The sequence below is a fragment of the Arachis ipaensis genome, chromosome B06 (genome assembly GCF_000816755.2).
Source record: "Arachis ipaensis cultivar K30076 chromosome B06, Araip1.1, whole genome shotgun sequence".
Taxonomy (NCBI): domain Eukaryota; kingdom Viridiplantae; phylum Streptophyta; class Magnoliopsida; order Fabales; family Fabaceae; genus Arachis; species Arachis ipaensis.
The window spans coordinates 124,204,359-124,222,608 of NC_029790.2; the positions used below are offsets into that span (position 1 = coordinate 124,204,359).

Genomic DNA, 18,250 nt, shown 5'->3' on the forward strand with positions numbered 1-18,250 from the left:
TGTAGTTGAGGTTAAGGAATTGACTCCATCAAAGGGAAGAAGAAAGGTCTGTGTTAAAAGGGTACCAACTCCAAAGAAGACTCCAAAAAGAAGATTAGCAGTAGTGGAAGATGATGACGATGCTGAGATAGTTGGTAATATCCAAGTTGAAAAGCAAGCCCAAAAAAGTGCTGAGCCCCAGCCCATGGTAGAGGCCCATCAAGAGAACAACCCAGCTCCTGTAGCAACACAGGAACCAAATAACATTTCCCAACCTCCTCCAACACCTGTCCAGCCAGATGAACCACCATCAACTCAGTCCCAACCTTCACAGCCACCTCTTGAGGTAGAGCAGCAACCATCTGAAACTCATGGGACAAACCCAGTCCCTCCCCATGATGCCAATGTATCTGAAGCTTCACAGCAACCTTGGCACTCTGATGATACAGACCAATTCATTCCCTCTCAGGCCAATGTCTCTGACCATATTGCACCAGAGCAGCTCACCCAATACATCCCACATCCTTACAGAAATCCACTTTCACAAGAAATCCCTGAGTCAGCCCCACCTTTTGACTCGAACAGGAGTCCCCAAAATAATGAAACCAATCCTTCAGATGAGGTTGATGGTCGGACAAAAAAGAACAGGAGAAGATCAACAAAGAGGCCCCCTCCTACAAGACAGTCATTCATCCCTAATCCTGATCCAGACAAGCCTCCAACCTTCTATGTCCCAGTTGATGATGAAGATTTTTCTGATGACAATGCTGGGTATCATTGCTATGAATCAGAGGACTTGCGTAGCATACCTAGTGATGAAGATTCTGATGAGACCACAGCCTTTCCTCAGAGTAATGCCGATGCCCCTGTTAGCCAGGTGAGGTTGGAAGTGGGAATGGAATTTGAGACTCTAAATCAATTTAGGAAAGCAATCCGGAAATTTAATATAAACATCGGAAGAAGCATTTTCTTTGCACGCTGTGACTCTACAAGGTCAAAGGCCATATGCTATGATGAAGATTGTCCTTGGCAGATATACTGTGCCAAGAGGACATTTCCAGCAAGTTATCAGGTTAAGACCTTTGTCAACGAACACACTTGCAGTAGGGACAATCACTGCAAGTTAGCAGATGGTAAATGGGTGATTGATGAGCTAGAAGAAAGAATAAGACTTCAGCCAAACTTGAGTGTGAGAGAGGCTGACCAGTTCTTCAGAGCTGAGTATGATATACTTATCAACGAGAGAAAGATTTATAGATCTATGAAGAAGGCAAAAGAGATGATTGAGGGATCTGAGATTGCACAGTATGCAATTCTTCGCGACTATGCTAATGAGATTCTAAAGACTAACCCTAGCTCTACAGTTAGGATACACACAAATCCCATGCCTGATTCAAATCCCATTTTTCTGAGGATCTATGTATGTTTTGAGGCTTGCAAGAAGGGATTTGTAGGTGGTTGTAGACCATTCATAGGGTTGGATGGCACATTTCTTAGAGGGTATTATGGGGGTCAGCTATTAACAGCTATAGGGCAGGATGCAAATAACCACATTTACCCTATTGCATATGCAATTGTTGAATCAGAAAACAAGGACAGCTGGAAGTGGTTTTTAGATATCCTTCAAAATGACGTGGGAGATTTTCAGGCGAACGGGTTTAACTTCATGTCAGACATGCAGAAGGTATGTATGTTTTAATTCTGTTATGTGTTTTAATTCTGCTATGTGTAGTTTTTTATGTTTCATTAATGAACTAGGTTCAGATGCTTATTGTAGAAGAATGATCAGTGTGGTTTAGGGTCTGGAAGTATGATTTATTGAATTATGATAGATGTTGTTTATGGTCATTGAAGTTTGAAAATTGAACTATTGTAGAAGAATTGTTATTGAAATATTGTTTTCATGCTTGTTATTGCAGGGGTTAATTCCTGCAGTCCAAGAAATGTACCCAAACGCCAACCACAGGTTCTGTGCCATGCATATATGGCAAAACTTTCGCAAGAAATGGGGTGACTTGCAGCTGAAGAAGTGTATGTGGTCATGTGCTAAGGCCTCTACGACACAGGACTTCAATGCTGCAATGGATAAGCTGAAAAAGATCAACGTAGGGGCTTGGGAATACTTGGACAAGATTAGTCCGAAACAGTGGAGTAGAGCACATTTTAGTGAGTATCCTAAGATGGATAACTACACCAATAATAACTGCAAGGTGTTTAATGCCAAGGTTAAAAAGATGAGGGGGAAACCTATTATAACCATGTTGGAAGAAGTGAGGTGCTACGTCATGCGAATCATGGCAAAGAACAAGAAGGCCTGAATTGGGTACAGTGGGAGGTTAGCCCCAACCCAACAAAGCAGATTAGAAAGAGAGAAGAGAGAGAGCAACAAATGGAGACCCCTTCCAACCGGAGATGACGCGGGAAAAGTTTATGAAGTCCAATGTCTTCCCATGAAGGTCAGTGTGGACTTGGGCAAAGGTACATGTAGTTGTAGACTCTGGCAATTGACTGGGCTACCTTGTAGACATGCATGTACTGCTTTAGCTTACCAGAATAGAAGACCTGAAGAGTATGCACATAACTGGCTAACTATGGGGGCTTATAATGCTGCATATTAGACTTCAATGCGCCCAGTTCCAAGCCAAGAGTTCTGGGAGCACGTTGATACCCTACCAATTCTGCCACCCAGGTACAAAAAGCCAATCGGAAGACCTTCATTGAAAAGAGACAAAAGAAATGATGCCCCTAAGGATAAGAGTGATCCTCATAGAACTAAGAGGAGGATTGGCACCATCGTATGCAAATACTGCCTCCAAGTATGTGCAGTGTATTATAATTCGTTGTTTAAGTTCATGTGTACCAATTTAAGTTCACCTGTACCAACTTAAGTTCATGTGTACCAATTTAATTATACCCTGTTTTACGTAGGCTGGTCATAACAACCGAAGCTGTAACAAGAGAAAGGAAGTAATGGGTGAAGCGAGTGCTGCACCACAAGTCCCTGCAAGTGATGAGGATGAAGATATGCTGGCTGAGATGTACTATGAGGAGACATTAGAAGCTGCCAAGGCTGAAGCAGCAGCAACTGAGGTGGGAAACGGTTCCACAGCAGCCCAGACTTCACAGGTTAGTTCGTTACTTGATTCATTTCCTTAATTATATTTGTTTAACGACTCATATTGGTAAACTGGTTGTTCTTTGGAATCCAGCCTCCACCCCCGATGCCACAACCAACAGCCACACAACCCCATGATACAACAACCACTGGAGCAGCCAAGAAACAACATAAAAGGAGAAGTGTCAAGTGACCACCCCCCTTCTGCACATACCCCACAAACTTCTGCACCATCTCCGAAGAATCCAACCACAACCCCTTCCACACACAACTCTCAAACAACCCCAAATCCACTGCAGGGTGCTAGTGCAGGGACAACCACAAGGTTTGTGCAGTTCATGCCTACAACGGATGTGGACGGTATTTCTAGAACTAGAGGCATAGCTGTTAGAGGCAGGGGTGAAGGAAGAGGTCGAGGCAGGAGAGGTGCATCAAGCGGAGCCAAAAATAGAATCTCCAACGGGAGCAGTAACTCAACACCAATGTCATAGACTGTGTTGCTTATGTTTTTTTGCTATTTTGATGTAATTGCCATTACTGATATACTAATTTTAGGGCACTGGTTGGTTTATTACACTATGTTGGAGTAAGCAGCATTGCTGTTTTGGTTGTTCTGACTGTGAAATACTACTTCTGCTGTATTTAACTATGTTTTTTGGTTTATTTCATGGTCAGTCCACTTTTTGATTAGCTTTCTTGGTTTTCAGCTTATGCTTCTAGTTGCAAAATCTATGTATAACGGTTATTCACTCTGTTATGGAACAAGATTATCATTAATCTATGTATAACCATCAGGTCTCTATGTCACATATTGAGCTTAATTATGATTCTTTAAGTAGAAAATATAGTTGCATGTGCATATATATCCAACTGAGTACCAATAAAAGTTATCATATAGAACTAACAGAGCAGCAACAGAATCAAAGTGTCTATGTCAAAAACAGGAAATACATTCATTCTCTCATGATTTACAAAGACCCTAATTCAATACAAATTTTACATTTTCACAAAAAAATACAGCAGAAAGATCAAACAAAATGCAACACCCAACGCTATCCATAAAAGCAACAGTCTAATTCCCCTAATTTCACCCCTAATTTCAACCCTAAGTTTGTCTATCCCTCTCGCCAGGATTGACGATGCTTACTGATTTTTCCCAGGTTCAGTGACAATGAGCCCATCATCATGCCTTGGATAAGAACTCCCTGACTGTCTTTTGGCCAAACATCTTGCTATGCCCTCCCATCCTTCTTCGATTTCATCAACCCATACAAAGTATTTGCAGTTTCTTGTCTGCCAAAACAAAACAAATGCACTGTTTCATCAACTTAAATGCAAACAAAACTTTTTCACCTGAACTCCAACAGCGTCTGCCCTTACCGCCCACAAAGGACATCTGATGAACCATCGATTAGGGTTCGTAACGGTGCCAGACTCCATCAACGCAAACTCTCTTCCACAGAAGCATCTGCCGTCCAGCTTCCTCACCTTCTTCTTCTTCGAACTTGAAGAAGAACTGCCACTGCCATCAGTTGGAGCAGGGATAAATCTGCGGAAAGACATTGACAAAGGTACGACCTTATTCTTTATCACCGTGGGTATACGTCACACTCATTGGGATTCAACAAGCTTCGATTCTCTGGATCCTGGTTTGTATTGGGGAGGGAGGGGGGAAGCTACCTAGGGTTTTGATTTCGTGAGTTCAGCCTATCCCTTTTGATAATCAACGTTCACATCCACGTCAGATAGGTTTTGGGGGGTGGGAGTGCCACGTAGGTTTGGAAAGGCACGAACCAAGCTCAGATCCAAGGCGGGGTACTTTTGTCACACGGACAGCATCTTTCATGGGTACAAGGTTAGTTTTGAGCTATCATAAATACAAATGTCAGTGTTTTTATTTCTCATGGGTACAAATGGTCATTTATTCTTATTTCTTTAATTGATGGATTTTAGCCGCCTAAACAGTTTGTGCTTAGTTAGTTATTAACTTATTATACAAAAGCATAATATAGGTACTTTCAATTACGTCAGCAATTACGCTTAGAAGTTGCCCCACATGTTTCCATGTTCGGGTGAGTTTTAAGTGGTCTTTTATTTTATTAAATTAAAATAAATTAAACAATTTTAACAAATATACTTATCCGCAAATCCTTTTCTATTTTTTCCTAAGCAGCCAATTCGTTCCACCGACACTATTACATACTGATTCATTTTAGATGATACCGACAGCATGTCTTGACCGATTAGTCACGAAGGATCATGTCATCACTAAAATAAGGAGTTGTTGATAATAATCTGATCGGAAATTAATATCTTTAGATGAGCCAATTTTTCTGACCGTCAGCGAAGACGACACTTGAGTAGGGTTTGCAGGCGCATTAGGTACATAGTTTTGTTTTTGTCATCCATTTAAAAAAAATAGAGAATATATTCAAATAGGTTTTTGAGATAGTGTTGGACGTTTTTGTTTTTAAATTTTTTTTATTATATTAAAATTTTTATATCTCATGTAAAAATTTTTAAGAATCTATGTGAATATATATTCAAAAAAATATTAGAAAAGGAATGTGAATCATGTCTCTGCTCCCTTTTTCTTACGAAAAAAAGAAAAAGTTGTTATATTTGTCTATGTAACTGTTGGAAGGATTGCTGATTTGCTGAACTTCTGATTTTATCGTAAACATAAAATTTGCCAACTAGCTTGAACGCCAATCACAAGGACAACTTACAAAGATATTCCTATAACCAAGTTAACTTAAATATTGGGTGTTTATGTTAAAACTTAAAACTTGACTTACTTTTTTTAGTTTCTCCGTCCCTCCTCTTATAAACTATAAAGTAACTCATTTTTTTTACCAGCATTTTCTTCTTTAATGAACATCATGAAACATTTTTTACGTGTTATTTTAAATATTAAATTAGAAGAATCCAACATTCCTTGTCCTTCCATACATCTAAATATGGATAATCTTTAAAAAATGAATTTAATTAAAAAAAATTTTCAAAGACTAATTTAAAAATAAATAATCTTTTAAAGATTAATTTAACTATTTATTTTTCAAAATATTTTGAGTCTTTTAATCTGTTTCTTTTATGAAAAAGTATAGATAATTAACAATATTTTTTTAACAATGTGTGAACAATGTGAATTAATAGAGTTAAAAGAGTAAATTAATCTTAAATCAAGCTGTTCGTATAGTTTTTTTAACTTTCAATATCAGATTAAGCACTAACACAGGTGAGATTTCATCTGACATTTGTTTTATTTTTAATACAATCCTCTTTCAGGTTTTGAAAAGGAAAAAAAAAAACAAAATTGAAAAGAAAAGAAGGAATATTTTTGGAGTGAGAGATAAGAGATAGTAGGAATGACAAACTAGATAGAGGATATATAATTAGCATTTACTTAAGTGGACGAATGCATTAACAGTTATAATTTATCAGTCAAACATTATAAAGCAAACACCTTCAACATATTAAATTAACACAAGAAAATTGCACGCATGAGCACACAGATGAATGTTGTACCATTCAGCAAATGCGTGCAGTTTAAAATCGACAGGCAAACTGATAAATTATTATGGTTCTTTGATGAGACCATTTCAACCACATCGATGTGAAACTTGTTCAAATTTATATCTGCCTGTTTTACACAAACATAATAAGTCACTCAAAGCATAGATTCCAAGCATTGTGACTAAAATGCTTTACTTTGTGTTCATATGCCTTCATGGTATGGGATCGATGACTACTTTGCCCGTGGCTCTGTTTGTTTCAAGAAAGGAAAACGCTTCAACGGTTTGGGAAAACGGAAAGGGACTCTTGGGATCAATTATTGGCTTGATTTTGCAGCTTTCCAAATGAGGTCTTAGTTTCTCTAAGACTGTGCCATCAGATTTAAGTATGAAAAATATTGCTGGAGAAAATCCGGGTGGTACTATTGTCACAACTTTGCCTCCTTCTTTTACAGCCTTGAATGCCCTCTCTGTTTCTCCTGTTTTTGTAATTCATGTAAACTAAAATGTTATAAAAATGCTATTCGTACACCAAATCAGCCACTGAAATCAACCACTAATGTATTTGTGTATAAATACATGTGTGATTTAATTTATTTTCAACGTGTATTTGTATTTTGGCATGTATTTCATACTGGTGGCTGATTTTGGTGTACACATAACATACTCCAAAATGTTATTATCTATCTTTGACCATTTCATTTCTTCCAACTAAGTAAAACATACATGAATAATTTTTATGAGAATTTCTTTTTGGTGAAGAGTAAAATTAGATAAAGAGTGAAGAGTTTTATTAAATTTATTAAAGAATATGTGTATGACATATGATAAATATTTTTTGTGGGTTTTTTTTTTTTGTTAAAAGAAACAATATTCATTCTTCATGGTAGCATTACTCTAGTTTTATATTGACACATACATAACAATAAGTACACAAAAATCAGTAACTAAGCTTATACTAACAACTCTTCTAACCATATACCACACATAACTAGACTGTCTATCTGAATAAGCAAATTCCTTGCAAGTTTTTATGCTTATTGACTAAGAGTTTTTGTTTTTTTTTTTTAGCTTCAAAATGGAAACAATACACAAATTTATCTTACTTTAGGTTAAAATTCAGTCCTCATGCAAATAAAATAGGAAAAAACAATGATCAAACTGTAGATTTTTTAACTATAAAAAGATTTGATATCATAATAACTTTAGCGAAGATCATAAGTTCCGAATCTCACCTACTGCATCATACACCACGTCGAATTTTTCAGGAAGGTCTTCAAAATTATCCTTTGTATAATCGATTGGCAAGTCAGCTCCCAAGTTTCTCAAAACTTGCAGTTTCTTAGTGCTAGCAGTTGCTGCTATCTTAGATGCACCATAGAAATGCTTGGCAAGCTAGCTCAAAATGGCAATGTGAGTTACAATCATGCAAGTTTTATGCTCTACAGGAAAAATTGCTTTCCTAACTCTTGCACGAAATATGAAATAATAAATTACACAAAATAAACTGAAGAGAATACTTAGATTGTAGAGAATATGTACATTGCAGAGAGTTGAGCGAACAAGGAAGATTTTCACTAAATTTGTAGAGAATATGTACATTGTACATGATAAATTTTTTTTTCTATTATAAAACAAAATAATTTTCGCTCTTGGTTGAACATTATCCATTCATTAGTATATACAACATACGATAAAGAAAACTGTGAGTAACTATGATAGGTGCATATTAAAATCAGACATTAAAATTAATTATCAGTTTAAAATATAAATTAAATTACATATGTATTTATACACAAATACATAATAACTGATTAATACTTACATATGCATACCTGAATAACATGTGTTCCAACTCCACCGGCACCTCCCAGAACAAGGATAGACTTTCCGGCGGAAAACCCGGCTCGTTCGAGGCCTTCATAAGCAGTCTCAATGGTTAGAGGAAGGCTAGCAGCCTCACCAAAGCTCAGGTTCTGCGGCTTGTGAGCCAACAATTTTTCTTCTGCTGCAGTATACTCTGCCAAAGACCCATTCACCTTTGGATGATCCAAAGCATTCTCATTGATATCACCATAAACTTCATCCCCAACCTTAAATTTGGTCACCTCATTCCCCACTTTAACCACCACACCGGCAACATCATACCCTGGAATAGTCTTCGCACCAATCACAAAAACATTAATTAATTAAAAAGAACGTGAAAATTTGATAGCTTCTTTTCTTTTGTTCTCTTTTCTTTTTCCGGTGAATTGATATGATTAGATTAAGGTTTTGAAAACGGAATCAGTCATAAAACTAGAGAATTAGACGCTGAAAGGTTCATCTAAGGTTAACTGAAAATGAAGTGAATATAATAAAATAAGTAAAATAATATTTATACATCAACCACTTTTAAACATCTGAATTTGATTGTTATTAATTAATTATATATCTAAATTATTTTTAATTAATAAAACAAAAAAAATTGTGTTTGGTTTATAGAAAAATATGGAGATCAAAATAGTATTTATTATAAAATAATATAGATGTATTAACCTTTTGTGATGTATCATTTTCAATCAAACCGATCTGTTAACAAATTTTGGTTAATCAAATTGAATATTCGATCTAATTCCCCAAACCATGAATGACATTTTTCACGTTCAACTCATGTTTGAACCCAAATTTTGTCTTTTCCTCTGACTAAGTATGACAACCAAGCTAACATTAAGAAACTAATCAAGTAAAATTTTGTGGACAATTAACTAGCAAGAGCAAAAGAAAACAAGAACCTATTAATAATTTCAATTTTCAAGAACTTTAGCACTGTATCAAGAAAAAGAAAATGAAAAATCTAAAAAAAAAAAATTTGAATCTTCTAAATTTTGAATTTGTATTTTAAAGGATAAGATGTGATCTTCTTTCTTTAAATAGATTCTCTCTCATGTTTATTTTTAGTCCTACTATGAAATAAATGATGAGAGATCACACTCTAATCAAGTAAAATTCAAAATTTAGAGTATCCAAATCCGAAAAAAAATTATGGGGGATTGAAGGATTATAATATGATTCTTACGGGTAAAGGAGAGTCAGTGGATGCGAAAGCTTTTTCCATTCGCTTATAATCAATGGGATTGAGGGACACAGCAGCAACCTTGATGAGAACCTGATCATCCTTCACGTCAGGCACAGGGACACTGCCTTCAAACTTAAGAACTTGTGAACTCTTGCCATATTCTGAGTACATCCATGCTTTCATGTGTGTTGGCACGGAAGAAGCCATTCTCCTGCTTTCCACGAATGAAAATATTGCTGCTTTTGAAGAGTAAAGCGAAATTATGAACCCAAAGAAGAAAACAAATGAGGAACCGGATAAAGAAAGTAAGAAGAAAGAGTGGATCAGATGACTCAACAAAGTGATGTTTGGTAGGTATGTCGACGGAAATTAAAAACAGTTGCTTTCCTATATGTGTGATCTATTGTGTATTATTAATTGAGAAATGATTGAATCCATCCAAATTTATTATTTTTTATTATTTGTTTATTATTAATATTTAAAAATATAAAATAAAATATGTTGTTAAATTATTAGATTAAAAGAATTAGACTAAAGAAATTGAGTTGATAATCAAAAATAATAAATTATAACGACCTCCTAATATTTCATAGTTATTAAATTCGATTCTACCTTATCGGTGAGACTGAAAATCTGATCATATGGTCATCAATCTAGGTTGAATCATCGTTTAAATTGGTTAAACAATTAATCTAGTCAAATTTAATCAAATCCGATAAAATCTAATCAAATCTGTTTAAAATAGTTTTAAATCGATCTGGTCAAATTTAGTTAAACTAGAAAAATATTAGAAAAAAGTTTAAGAAGCTAGCATTTTTATTAGAATTTGGCCAGTACTTAACCAGTAAAAAAAATGAATAATTTCATACCATTAAAAATATTATTAATAACTATTATAAAAATAAAAAATTAAATTAAATTTTATATAATTATTTAATTATGACTAGATCAATCGATTTAATCTTTGACTGACCAGTTGAACTAGTAGCTCAGTGATTCAGTAGTATGATTGATTTGATTATCGGTTCGGTTCTAATAATTATGTTACCAAAATGTGTGACATATCACTTTCTCTTTGTAATTGAAATCAAATATTTTCCTCCAAAATTAAAAGATTTTTTTCTCATCTCTCTCCCTTTTTCTAATTTTCTCATTCTTTCACCTATTCTATCTCTCTTATACATTATTATCAATGACTAACAATCAAAATGTGCAACATGACACTTTTTAATTACAATTAGAATTAAATTAAAATATTAAAATTAAAATTGAAGTATAGATATATTATATTAATAATTTAACAACTAAAATATATCACATGACATTCTCTCATTAAAATTAAGATGAAATATTTTCCTCAAAAATTAATATACTCCTTTCATAACTTCATTCATCTTCTTATCTATCTCTCTCCCCTTCTCTACTTCTTTCTACCATTCTCACTCTATATATAACTTATAATTTATATTTGAGGTAAATAACTAAATCGGTACCTAAAAGATTCTGGCGCTAACAAAATGGTACATGACTTTTATTATTGACAAAGCCCCTAAAAGATTTTAAAATTTGACAAAATCACCCAACTGTGAAAGGACAATGAATGAAAAATGCTAATTTGGCCGTCGAAAGCATAGTTGTCAGAACCGAACCGGTGAAGTTACTGGGTTACTGATATGTATTATAATTTGTATATTAGTTGATGAGAATCACTTTAGCTTGGTGGTAGAAGCATGCTTGCTTTATCCTGGAGGAAGCGGTTCGAACCCCACTGAAAGCATTTTGGAAAATTTTGTAGATTCACCTTCAAACCGAGTGGCTCGGACCGGTTCGGTTTGACTGGTTTTTACCGGTTCACATCGGATTCACCTTCAAACCGAGTGGTAGAAGCATGCTTGCTTTATCCTGGAGGAAGGGGTTCGAACCCCACTGAAAGCATTTTGGAAAATTTTGTAGATTCACCTTCAAACCGAGTGGTTCGGACCGGTTCGATTTGACCGATTTTTACCGGTTCACATCGGATTTGACCGGTTTGTACCGATTCTCTACCTTAAACGGTTAGAAGCTTAGACCGGACCGGTATTGGATTCGATTTACCGATTTTCTAGTCGAACCGGTCGGTCCGGTCCGGTTCTGACAACTATGGTCGAAAGAGAGCCTCGATGATGGTAGAGAGTTCTTACGACGTTTTCGGTCTTCTTCTTTTTCTTCTTTGCCATGGAGGAAGGGGACGTAGCGGCGAGGTGCTGTCATGGCAGAGGAGACGCAACAACATGTTGAAGAAGAAGAAGAGGTGAACACGAGAACACGACGAGGTACTGCCATGGCGGAAGGAGACGCAGCGGCGTGCCATGGCAGTTTGGCGAAAGGGGACGTGAAAGGGTATGCAGCGGCATGTTGAAGAAGAATAAGCAGCGAACACGAAGAACGCGGCGAGGTGCAGCGGCGTGCCATGGCAGTCTACTTCTTCAGCTGCCATAGCAGAAGGGGACGCAGCGGCGCATTAAAAAAGAAGCAGCAGCGAACACGAAGAAGAAGAAGGTCGTCGAAAACATTGTCGGAGCTCTCTGCCATCATCAGAGCTCTCTTCCAACGGTCACATTAACGTTTTTCATTCACTGTGACGTCATTCTTTTACAGTTGGGTGATTTTATCAAATTTTAACATTTTTCAGATGCTATTTTGTCGATAACAAAAGTCAGGTACTATTTTATCAATGCTAAAATTTTCGAGTACCGATTTGGTATTTACCTCTTTATATTTTATACTACTAATTTTACAAATCAAAATGTGTCATGAGATATTATTTTATTATAATTAAAATAAAAATTTTTCTCTTCAAAATTAACAAACTCTCTCTCTACTATAATATTTTTCACATAAAAAAAGTATATTATTATTATATACATATTTTTTTAGTTTTTTTATTTAGTTTTAATTTTTTACTATTTATCTTTCTAATTTATATTTTCACTTCTCTTCCTTCAAATATTTATTACGGAAAAACTACCATTTGTATCCATGAATTTTGCGAACGCTGACAAAAGTACCCATCAAACAAGAAAACTAACGTTGTACCCATGAAAGATGGGTTTCGTGTGACAATAGTACCCAAACCGTGATTTTTCGTTGACTTTTTAATAAAATTTTCAAATTACCCCTTCTATCTTCTTCCCCAAATTTCAAATTTCACAACCCTCATCCTTCGTCTTCCTCTGCTGCTGCCAGCCACCAAAAAATTAAAAAGATTAAAAACTGTGGATTATTAATTATCTGAGGTTATTGTTCAAATATTATGGATTTGTAGATCTGGTGTAGAAAAAGAAAAAGAAGTTTGAAATTAACAAAAAAACATAAATTTTAGTTTCTTGGTGTCACTGTGGGAACAAGAGGCGCAGAACCAAGAGCCTTTGGAAACGGAAGGAATGATAGGTCGGAGATAGATGTGATAGCCTCGGTCGCATTTGTTGCAAAGGAGAAGCTTCGCTAGGAACTTACCGGAGGAGCAGCACTTGCTGATGATATCGTCGTCGAAGGTGAGCTTGGAAGTGTGGGTCCTTCTTCACCCTGCATTCCCTTGGCCATGTCTTCGATCATACTCGGTATGTTCAGAAGCTCATCCTCGTCAATGTACCCTGCCACCATCATCCCTCCTTGTTCTCCAGTACTCAAAGTGAAACAAGATCCTTCAATAATAACGTTACTACCACCACAACCTTCCAGAGGGTTCTGCGGTGGCCTCGGAAGCCTAGCCTGAGTAGCGGCGACGGCTGCGATGTGAATATCAGTCCACCAAATGGCATGAAGATACTCTAACATCAGCCCCTTTTTCTACAGATCGACGGCGCTGAGCAGTATTTGGAGTCACCGTTGGAAAGAGAACGTGGCCACCAGCCTCTTGTTGGCTCTGGTTGCTGAATTCTACTACTTATTGTTTTGGAATAAGAAGAACAATAATATTCAGGTTGAAGAGGTTGAAGAGTTTGACAAGGGTGTGCTTTCTTAATGTTGTTTTTGCATCCGAAGAAGAAAGAAACAACAAGGGTAATGATGTTAAAGTTTATTTGAATTTAGATTTGGAGAACAAATTAGGATTGGAATAAAGAGAGATGGAGGTTGAGGATAAAGGTTGGAGGAAGACATTAGGTGCTTGGGTCTTGAGGGAATGGTGACTGGCGGTGGCAGAGGAAGACGAAGAATGAGGGTTGTGAAATTTGGAATTTGGGGAAGAAGATAGAAGGGGTAATTTGGAAATTTTATTAAAAAGTCAACGAAAAATCACGGTTTGGGTACTATTGTCACACGGAACCCATCTTTCATGGGTACAACGTTAGTTTTCTTGTTTGATTGGTACTTTTGTCAGCATTTGCAAAATTTATGGGCACAAATAGTAGTTTTTTCTATTTGTTACATATAATTGGAAAGAATACTAATGTTGTAATTAATGATTAGAATCAAAATTTAATTCTTTTAAAAAAATTAATTTTGAGTTAATTTTATAATTATCAACATAATTTGTTGGGCAAATCACTATATTAAGCCTAGGGGAGGAAAAAATTATAGAAATCCGCCAAACAAAAAATGGTTCATGAATCAACCAAGAGCCATTTATATATAGTTCGAATCAGCCTAATTCGAACTACTCACACATGCACACACCCACTAATTAGAATCAACCTGATTCGAATTACACCCACAGTAATTCGAATCAGGGTGATTCGAATTACACACGTTGCACATAGTAATTCGAATTGGCCAGATTCGAATTACTCATGATTTAATTCTGCCCATTCTTTTATTAAAAAATTAATAATTTAGCTAACAAAATATTTAATTACGAGATTTCTTTAAAATATTAATGAGCTATCAATTTGAATTCCATACAATATTCTTTTACCCATTTTTAATAGCTCATGAATATTTTTTAATAAATTTATTTAAATTATACCACAAAAAATATTTTATTCTATACAAAATAATTAAAAAAAAATGGCTTAAAAGATGTTAGGAATACTATAAAAATTTGTAATGTCCTAATGACTTAGGACATTAAAGAAATACTCTACATAGTCAATAATAATTTAGAAATTAAAAAAAAATATAGTTATAACCAGTATTTACCTAACTTACTAGAATATTACAAACTTTTATAGTACTCCTAACATTTTATAAGCCATTTTTTAAAATTATTTTGCATAAAAATGGCTTAAAATGACTTAAAATGTCTTAAAATGCCCTTTATTCTATGCAAAATAATTTAAAAAATGACTTAAAAAATGTTAGGAGTACTATAAAAGTTTGTAATATTCTAGTAATTTAGGTAAATACTGATTATAACTATATTTTTTTAAATTTTTAAATTATTATTGACTATGTAGAGTATTTCTTTAATGTCCTAAGTCATTAGGACATTATAAAGTTTTATAGTACTCCTAACATCTTTTAAGCCATTTTTTTTAAAATTATTTTCTATAGAATAAAATATTTTTTTGTGGTATAATTTAAATAGATTTATTAAAAAAATTTATTAAAAAATATTCATGAGCTATTAAAAATGGACAAAAGAGTATTGTATGAAATTCGAATTGATAACTTATTAATATTTTAAAAAAGTTTCGTCATTAAATATTTTGTTAGCTTTTTTTTAATGTATAAAATAAAATATATATTTTTTAATTTTTAAATTATTAATTTTTTAATCAATTATTAATTTTTTAATAAAAGAACGAGCAGAATTAAATTATGAGTAATTCGAATCTGACCAATTCGAATTACGTTTGTGAGTGTAATTCGAATCACCCTGATTCGAATTACTGTGGATGTAATTCGAATCAGGTTGATTCGAATTAGTGGGTGTGTGCGTGTGTGAGTAGTTCGAATCAGTGTGATTCGAATTACATGTATATGAAGTTCGAAACAACCTAATTCGAACTATATAGAAATGTCCATTGGTGGATTCTTGAACCAGTTTTTTATTTGGCTTATCTTTGTAATTTTTTGCTGCCTTGGCTTATTTATGTTATTTGTCCTAATTTTTTATACTAATATCTAATTATATTTGTATATGTAGAGAATGAAAAAAATATTATTTTTAAATAACAAGCATGAAAATTAATTATTAGAGTAAACAATAAATAGGTCCCTGACTTTTTATGTCGAAGACAAATAAGTCCTCGACTAATTAAAAATACAAAACTATTCCTCACTTTCTAAAATGCGAGACATTTAAGTCTCTCCAGGACTGATTTGTCTTTATATATTTTGGATGGAAAGACTTAAATATCTCATATTTTAGAAGGTTAGGGACGTTTTTGTATTTTCAATTAGTTAAGGACTTATGTGGCTTCGAATTAAAAAGTTAGGGATCTATTTATCTTTTTCTTTTTTTATTTGTATAACAGACTTAACACTTAATCACGTAAAAGTATACACCTTAAATTTTTTCAAGTTTTAGATAATAAATGTTAAAATTAATTATTAGTATAAAAAATTAAATTCTTTCACATGAAAATAATAGGAGTTAAGGAATTTTATGTGGGACATTTTTGTCTCCAAAAAAAAATTATTACATTGAGATCTTTAAACTTTATAAAAGTAAGACATATAAGGTCTTCTGTCACACTTTTGAGGACTATTTGTCCAAGTGAAAACAACGAATCTGACTAAGATAGGAACTTATATGTTTTACTTTTATAAAGTTTAGAGACCTCAATGTAATAAAATTTTTTAGGACGAAAATGTCCGATGCAAAATTACTTAGGGACCTATTTGGGTATATATACAAATAAAAACTAAAAAGTTTATTATTTGATTTTTTTTAATATATAGAGATTTTGGTCTTTTTAGCCGACGAAAATTTTAATTTTTTTTCCTATGACTTTTTTGTAAAAGTAGTTTGATTCTATAAATATTTTCTGTCATAATCTATAATCTATAATGTTAAGATAAAATCGACATAATTTCAAAGAATTTATATTTTCGTAATGTTATTACAAATAAATATACTAGTAAAAAAAATATGCATTATTTTTTTAATATCATAAAAGAATTCAAAAAATATAAATGTAAAAGAATAATATAAACATTATTTTTCTAATAGATTTAGCTATGATGTTGGTTATAATGAACCTAGCTTAAAAGTGATCATTCGTTCATTATCCCCATGATAAAGAAATAAAGAAAGAAAAAGTATAGGTACCAATATACTATTTATCAATTTATTATAAAAAATATATATATAAAGATATTTTTATTAGACATAGCCATAAAAAAGATATTTTTATTAGACACATCTACAAAGACACTTCTATTAAACATCACTGTTGTAAATAAGAGTTGGCAAAAATTGACAGAAATGCTGTTGGTAACATAGCGGGATCCATAAAAAAAATATGCTATCATATCCTAAAGCTACGCATACTTTTCTTGTTGATTAGTCACTTCATTGGTTTCAACTGTGATTCATCTAGCAACGCATGTTTGTTGACATTATTGGATCTGTTGTCTTTTTTATCTGTATTATTGTTTTGATGAATGATTTTGTCAACCTCCTTCTTCGTCTTACCATGCCTGCGATTAGCTTGATTCAAGTGGCGCATCCTCTTTGCAATAGGCTCAATATCCTCATCAACTTCTTTTTGGGTGCTGACATTTTCTTTTGTTGCTAAGTACCTTTTCCTTTAGTTTTTTTTTTAATGGTGTCCTTTTTCGCCTTTTCTTAACGAAAGTGACTTTTTCAGAAAGCATCGTAAGACAACCCTATTCAAAAAACACCAGAATTAACCGACGCCATACGAATACATTGAAACAGTACAAAGGCAATGAACGACAATCTAAACAACATTCAGTTAACTATTACACACGTAAATACTAGATACTTATCTACATACTTCTGACAAAATTGACTGAGCCTTCTTTTTGAGTTGTTCTGCTGGCCATGCAGATATCCATGGCTTCGGTTCGTCACACTGTTCTAGCAGGCCACTCTTTAGCCGTTGGAAGTATAATATCTGATTTGTATAACCACAAACAACAACGAAATTATATCCATAGTTAAAAAAGTTTCATCTCAAGTTATCTAAAATAACCATCAGTCTTACCAACAAGGCATACATGCATCCTTCAAAGGTCTGTGTTAGAGAATCATTAGAATCAATTTAGATCAATTAGTATCGTTTATATTTATATAGCATATCTGTATATTAATTGTAGGATTCTCTATCTTTATTACTTTGATTCATCTAGCACCTATAAATACTCCTTGTATATTGTACTTTTGAACACACTGAATAATACACAGAAATATTTTCCTCAACTTGGTCTCTTGTTTCTAACATGGTATCAAGAGCCTAAAGTTTTTTTTCAATGAAATTTTGTTCATAACCTCCTTGTTTTTATCTTCTGATAGTGCCTCTTTACTCTCGTTTTTCGATCTGTTTCCGACGCTTTGGTTCGTTACCTCCGACATCACCGTGTTCTTCTCTTTGACAGCTTTCCAAAGCCGCCAAGATCGCCTCTAGAAGCCTCCGAACGCGCCCTCACGCGCTGCTGGAACCTTGCTACCCACCTCCATTGTTTCTCCTTCCA

General features: G+C 34.1%; 2 protein-coding genes and 1 long non-coding RNA gene across 3 annotated transcripts; 1 reads left to right on the top strand and 2 right to left on the bottom strand.

Moving 5' to 3' along the window:
* LOC110264160 lies at positions 1,913–3,795 on the top strand. Its single transcript, XM_021105836.1, has 3 exons — positions 1,913–2,795; positions 2,908–3,105; positions 3,189–3,795. The coding sequence occupies exons 1-3, from the start codon at positions 2,604–2,606 to the stop codon at positions 3,285–3,287; spliced, it is 489 nt and encodes a 162-aa protein (XP_020961495.1). The 5' UTR covers positions 1,913–2,603; the 3' UTR covers positions 3,288–3,795.
* Positions 6,481–10,074, bottom strand: LOC107605332 (2-methylene-furan-3-one reductase). Its single transcript, XM_016307184.2, has 4 exons — positions 9,668–10,074; positions 8,445–8,768; positions 7,845–8,004; positions 6,481–7,088 (listed from the first exon to the last, which is right to left on the bottom strand). Exons 1-4 carry the CDS (start codon positions 9,872–9,874, stop codon positions 6,823–6,825), a joined length of 957 nt encoding a protein of 318 aa, XP_016162670.1. The 5' UTR covers positions 9,875–10,074; the 3' UTR covers positions 6,481–6,822.
* LOC110263552 lies at positions 17,059–17,802 on the bottom strand. The gene is made up of 2 exons (XR_002349372.1): positions 17,764–17,802; positions 17,059–17,422 (listed from the first exon to the last, which is right to left on the bottom strand). It is a non-coding gene; the product is annotated as an uncharacterized LOC110263552 (long non-coding RNA).